Source organism: Echiichthys vipera, assembly GCF_963691815.1.
Source record: "Echiichthys vipera genome assembly, chromosome: 16".
In the NCBI taxonomy this organism is placed as follows: domain Eukaryota; kingdom Metazoa; phylum Chordata; class Actinopteri; order Perciformes; family Trachinidae; genus Echiichthys; species Echiichthys vipera.
Window position 1 is genome coordinate 20382603 of NC_139841.1, and position 7022 is coordinate 20389624.

Consider the following 7022-nt stretch of genomic DNA (forward strand, 5'->3'; position numbering starts at 1 on the left):
CCTGTCTCTTTAAGAAACCCTCCTGAAAAAGCCCATTCTACTCTGATTGGTCAGTGTTGCCATGTCTTCTGCATCTGCACTCTTGGCATCTCTGCACCAGTCATTGCAGCCAGAGAATGACTGCAATGGCACTGTAGCAGCACTTTCCACCTGTATATAGTTTAGTTGTGACACAAGCATACAGAAGTGCACCTCAACCTGCTTTATAATAAAGAAAAGACATGGAAATCTCCCATTTTATAATACAAGATCTTTAAAAAAAACATGTTTTCTTAGTTATATTTCCCATGCAGATACTTTTTAAGAATGGGATGTTGTTTTAAGTACTGAAATATAGCGATAAACAGTATCCTTATTCAGTTATTCATGATAATCCACTGAACACTCTACAGAAGGTTTTAAAGAAATCTCAGAGGCTGTTATTTCTAAACGTAGAAAATATAAAGTACCTGCAGATACCACTACAAATAAGTGGGAAAAGAATACATATGTGTTTGTAATTTGAGTGAATCAACCTTTACGTTATTATCTCAGGAATGAGGAAGACACTGCACATAAGGACAGGACTGCACTCTACTGGAAACATTAGGTTTATTGTGCCAAAGCTAACATTTTGCATCATATAAATAGCTTTATGCACTGTAGTAAACTCAATTTCACATGCCCTCTTCCTTCAGTTTACCATCTCCATGCTTCTACAGACGCTTACAACTTCATTTGCTACTGAAATGAGGATTAAAGAGATTTTGTACTGGACATGCAGCATGTTATGAAAAATATCCCGTCAGCATTGAGGATATTAGCTACAACTATTAACCAGCAGATGGAGCCCTGGTTTCACTTAAACTTAATAAACCGCACAGTGATAACAGATGCAGTTTGAACATACTGCTGCTGATATAATGAAAAGAAAAGCTAATTTGACTCTTCAGCGTGTGTGTGTTTTTTTTTAATCTCATATCACATATACATTTTATAATGCAGTTTTCATTACAGTCACTGCACAGTATATACTGTAGTATTACTGAGTAAATACAAAATGACGGAATAGATTGCATAGAATAATAAATAACTTCCATTGTTTGTCATTACACTAATAGTTGGCTACAATCATTCTTCATGACATTATTTTTGCAGATCTGTAATTGCACTTAATTCATCGCAGGTGATTTTTCACTTCTTAGTTGTCTTTGACGGTCACAACTGTAAACCACGGAGGTAAATGGGTAAGAGCACCATTCATTCATAAATCGTCCTGCGAAAACCATGTAGGCCTATATCCAAAACGTCCACTGTGCATGAGTCGAGAAAAGACAGTTTTGTGACAATGCATTTTTACAGATGATTCAATAAGTTTCTAGGTTGTTCATCTTCTCATTTAATAAAGAGTTTATCCTTCAGTTAACTATAAAATGGAGATTGGAGATACATGGTTCTCTTTGGATGGTGATGAAATATGACCTGTGCTTCACAAAGAGGTGATCGATTTTGCTGTTGAACATAATTTGGCCTCATACGTTACAGTCTAAAGCCAAGTGTGGACATTATAATATGCTTCCCAATTATGGATGATGCAGGTTTAGCAATATCAAGCACAAAGGTGAACACTGCCCTGCAGTCTCAGAAATCCTTCATTCTGAATCAATCACAACTCAAATTCCTTTTCATCACCAGTTCTGACCCATGCACAAGCCTGTGAGCTTACACATTAGGACCACCCTCTCCACCCCACTGTCCGTATCTTGCTCCCTTCTTTCAGTCTTTTCTGTTACTCGGTGATGGCCTGGGCAGCCCCTCCCGCCACTACTGAGACCTCCTGCCCCTTCTCCAGCTCCGCCTGCCTGGAGCTCTGCTGGTTCTGGTTGGGGTTGTTCTGGCTGCTCCACGACTTGCTCCTGCTGCGGCTGGGCTCCAGAGACTGCCTGTTCCCGCTGCAGGTCACAGAAGACTTCCCCCTGAAGCAAACGCCACACACCAGACCCAGGAAGGCCCGTCTCATCTCGCGGCTTGCCAAAGTGTAAATGACTGGGTTCATGGCTGAGTTGAGCACAGCCACCGCGATGAACCAGTCAGCCTTGTAGAGGATGGGGCAGCGCTGCTCACATGCCACATCCACCAGGAGCAGGACAAAGATGGGTGTCCAGCAGGCGATAAAGACCCCAACTACTATGATGACAGTGCGCAGAAGGGACATCGCATGCTCAGAGTTTCTGTTCTTGCTCACCTTTCGGCTGCTGGACTTAACCAAGATATAGATGCGGGCATAAAGGACTGACATGGCTAAGAGCAAAACCATGAAAACTGTGATGCAGAAAGCTACATATTTCTTAGTGTAGAGAGGGAGGACTGTGGAGCAATCAGGGAGATTTTCCAGACAGTTCCAGCCTAGAATAGGCAAAGCTCCAAGACATATAGCGATCAGCCAGCAGGTCCCTATGAGGAGGAACACTCTGTAGTTCTTGTTGGGATCATAAGGCCTCATTTTGATCATAGTCAGGTGACGCTCTATAGCAATAGCCAAGAGACTGAAAATGGAGGCGCCAAGTGCTACAAACATGCTTCCCTCTCTGACAAACCAGAGAGCAGGTGAGAGCTGCAGGGTTTTCTCTCCTGACAGGAGCAAGTTGACCAGGTAGGCTACTCCGGCCAGCATGTCGCACAGTGCCAGGTTGCCGATGAAGAAGTACATGCGGTTGTGGAACCTGTGGTTTCCCCATATGGCCACCAGCACGGTGAGGTTCTCCAGGACGATGAAGCTGCATATGATAAGGAACACAATGGTTTTGGCGTCCAAGGTGCCAGGGCTTGTGCCGACGTTGGGCCGGTGGTCAAGCTTTCCCGTGTAGTTGTAGTGGAGGTAAATCTGAGGGTTGATCATCTTCAAGGCGGCGGCTGCTGACACTGGATGTCAGAAGTGAGCAAGGAGTCCAGTGTTAGCAGATCCACCGTTTTCAACTGCAGCGGAAGATGTGAGGCATGTCAGTGTTAGTACGGAAAGCAGCCACATAGTTCAATATTCATGTATTAAGTTATACAGCAATTAATGGTTTTATGTGGATGGATGTTGACTGAATAGTTTTCTTCATTCCTATGGAAACAAGAGGTATTTAAGACTTTAGCAGATTCCTGCAGAGGATGTTTTAAAGCATGCAGCCTACACCTTAGAATTCACCACGATGCTGTTTGTTTGTTTACATAGGAATCTTGGACCACTGCCCAAACTACCAGGGGCTCATTTAAAAGTGCTAATTAATCTTTACTTCAGCTTTAAGAAATTAATTTGCTTTATTATTAACAATCATACAGCCTGCTGCTGACCTCATCGATTTCCCGTCGCAGTGAATAAGATGTAATTAGCTTTTTTTGTGTGTGTCTTCTCGAGCAGTCTAGTTCCTTCAAATGACAGCCGTAACACAACTCACCGTGCAGATGCTCGCAGTCAGGCTTCAGTTGAAAGTGAGACGCGCACGGAGAGACACACATTTCATCGCTGTGTAGTCGGTCGTCCGCGTTTCTCCAGATTTACTGTTGAACTTTATTTCAGTGTCCCTCGGCGCAAAGGAAAGAGAGCAGCTCCTCATCTTTGTTACTGATCTCCAAACTCCGGAGTTGTCGACGGTTGGTTGGAAGTCACACCCCCCTCTCCTCCCTCCTGCAACCCGGGCAGAGAGAGTAGGGACGGGGCTGAAGGGTCACTTCAAGCCCATGAAGCAAAAAGCCAGACAGGAGGTAGGCTATGTGGAAACTCATCATGCTTTTAGGAAATGTTGCAGTAAAAGTCCCAGACGTGTTAATAAAAAAAAGGTCCCTCAGGAATAGCCAAAGGCGATCCTAGAGTCTGTTGGGGCCCTAGGCAAAAATTCACAGGGCCCCCTCAAACCAGCGTTCATCACCATTGTGTTAAAACTCAAACAAAAAAAATGAAATAAAAAAAAATAAACATTTTAGTTAGTCATTAGGTTTGTTTAAACTAAACATTGTGCATGCCTCTTGCAATGGGAGTAAAAAAAATAAAAAAACTTGCAACGTAGTGGGTGGAGTTAAGTGGGGCCCCCTTAGGGAGGTAAGGTCTCCCACTGTCATTGCAAACTTTGCACATTGTTGCTGCTGTAGTTTAGAGTTTGTCAGCCCTCGGGGGCCTCCTACTGGCCTGGGGCCCCAAGCAGTTGCCAGCCTTGCCTCTGGGACTAGCCCATGTTTCAGTATCATTTTCCACATTCGTCTTCTTGTGTTTTCTATTTGTGTAACATTATTTTTTCAATTTGGGAGACAATTAGCATAGTATATGTTCAGGCATTTAGCCTACTGTATCTCCTCAAGATGTCCCATTTATCTGCACATAGGCCTATGAGTCAGATGTAAAGTGTTTTTTGTTCCTAAGCTTTTAGTTTGTAAATTATATTATTTTAAGATAGCTAGCTAGCTTGGATATTTATAGCTAATTAATTTTAAATACTTAGCTAACTAGCTTAAATTAAATCTATGCTGTGTCCCAAATTGTACACTTCCACCCTCAAACTGGCTTTTTTGAGGGTGGAAGTGCGTTCACGCCGGAAGTCGGAAAAATGTACTGCATTTATCCAGTCGTGAACTCAAAAACGGCCAAATTGTTGAGTGTGGATCGGTGGACACGCAACACCCTCAATCACCGCTATTTTGTCTATGTAGCGAAAGAGGCGGGACTTAATTCAAACTGGAAAATGGCGGAACAACAGTGCAACGGAGCAGCAAGATCTAGATTAACTTTATAAATGTAAAAAGAGGATTGCCTTTGGTGGTGTGCTGAGTCAGAAGAGTTGTTGGAAAAGATTGGATGTGTAATTAATTTAAAATAGTTAGCTATCTTAATTAGTTTAAGCTAGTTTGCTAGCTTAATTTATTCTAGCCTGCTAGTTATCTGGTTAGAAATAGAGACAGATGGAAAGATGTAAAAATAAAATGGACAAAAAAGAATAGAGTAGAAAGATTAGAGTGGTAGTAGGAGTAGATTAGATTCCTTTATTGATAGAAACATTTTAAATGAAAAACAAGTGAGGAAATTTAGGTAAGAAACAAAATACAATAAAAATCCACAAATAATAAATGTAAATAGATAAAAAAAATATATAAAATAAAGAGTTAGAATAGAGCCTGAACTAAAACTAGGACCATACTCTCTAATAACAAAGTGCCCAGTAATATAATGTACAGTTCAGGCAAATTTCAAAAGTGGCACAAACCCTTGTCTCTCTATTAACTTACACGTCATAGCCTAAATATAGCTAACTTTAACAAAGGCCTATTAGTAGGTACAATAGAAGAGCACAGTGCAGTACATTTCCCCTGCTGTATTTCTACTTGATATGGACAAAAAAGAGAAAGAGCGAGCATACAATATGCTGTAAGAGTTTAAGTTAAGATGACTGCAGCCCATCCTTTGTTCTGGTCCCTCTGTCCTGACCTCATATCCAGGAAGGATGGGCAGGGCTGGCAGCAAGGAGAGGGACTCAGAGAGTCTGGGAGGCAGAAAGACCGATGATGACTCTTTGAAATAGATGTGATGAAGTGGTATCTACACTGCAGAAATGTTAAGACTTCACAGACCGAAACTAAACATAAAATGACCAAAATATAACAAAAACAATAAACTTTATTTTCAAGCATAAATTGCACCCAGAATAACTGAGTCATGAGCATTGTGCACTGGATTTGTGCAACGTGAAATACTCAAAAACTAAGAATTGCTTTACTTTATGATGCCACACATTACGCTGCTTGCAATTTTCCCCACACTAAGCACATAGTATACTGTGTCACAGACCAAATCATTAAATAGTAGATCTCTTCCAGTGTCTGTGGTTATTAAGCCAGAGGAATGTTTGTGTGGTTGAATAAACAGCTGTGGTCTGGCGTTGGTCCATTCGCATTGTTACAGTCACAATTCTCAGTCATTTCCTGCAGGTCGCACTGTGCCAGCAGCAATTGGAAAAAGCTCAGGAAAAAAGCCAGATAGCTACTTTGGACCCGCAGCAAATCTGGGACCAATCAAAGAGTTGGTCTACGTAAAGGCAGCTGGATTAACAGTCCGGGAACATGGTTGGAAAAACCATGGGTTTTTCAGCGAGCTACAGTGATGTGGGGCTTGCATCTGCATTTACATAAACTTTGAGCCAAATATGAAACCATCAGCAAGTACAAACCCATAATATGTGGTCAGAGTGAGTCTATGTCTATGTGTATTCATAGACTACTGAAGAGGAGCATGGGTGGAGGGTTTTCACGTTTGCAGGACCACCCTCACTACTTTGTCGGCAACCACTTCTTTGGTTTAAGTGAGTCTAAATTTTCCTGTCATCTTTGTCAGCGGGACAGTAATTAAAGCTGTCTATAGCTGCCATTTTCCAGCATCGGGAGCGTTACTGCTCCCCTAAATCATCAATGCAACGTATGTGTGATTTCCTGCTATTATAATGCTATATGATTTAAGTATAAACCTACAAGCTGTAACCCCTCATTCGAAGTACTGTACAACAAAGCCTTCCTTCCCTCAGAGAAGCTGGCCTCACAGCTGGGAAAACCATTCCTCAGGGAAAGTTTCCACTGCTCAGCTTCAGCCTACCCTCGACCTAATACAGTATACAGTTTCTGTGTGACATCGTCAGTGGTTGGAAGAAGTATTCACATGCTCTATTAAGAAAAAGTAGCAATACCACACTGTAGAACTATTCAATCACAAGTAAAAGTACAGACTTTTATCAGCAAAATGTAGAAAAGAAGCTTATTAGGCTATGCAGCAGAATGTCCCGGGCTAATTATAAGTTACAATATTTCATTATTATTACTTATATGTTAACATGCAGTAGAAGCAGCAGTTTAATGTTGCAGCTGGTCAAGGTGGAGCTATAACTCGTACTACTTTATACTTATACTGATATTTGATACTTTAATCTATTATAATGCACACTTTATAGGGTGATCATGTTTTGTTTATAAAGATGAATAAAATGTACAGCTGCCATTTAAATGTATTAAAAAGTACAATA

At 41.4% G+C, this 7022-nt stretch overlaps 1 protein-coding gene across 1 annotated transcript; it reads right to left on the reverse strand.

Annotated features, from left to right (window-relative positions):
- Positions 1–626: 626 nt before the first annotated feature.
- Positions 627–3550, reverse strand: s1pr3b (sphingosine-1-phosphate receptor 3b). The gene is made up of 2 exons (XM_083929221.1): positions 3423–3550; positions 627–2955 (listed from the first exon to the last, which is right to left on the reverse strand). The coding sequence occupies exon 2, from the start codon at positions 2876–2878 to the stop codon at positions 1769–1771; it is 1110 nt and encodes a 369-aa protein (XP_083785347.1). The 5' UTR covers positions 2879–2955; positions 3423–3550; the 3' UTR covers positions 627–1768.
- Positions 3551–7022: the final 3472 nt, after the last annotated feature.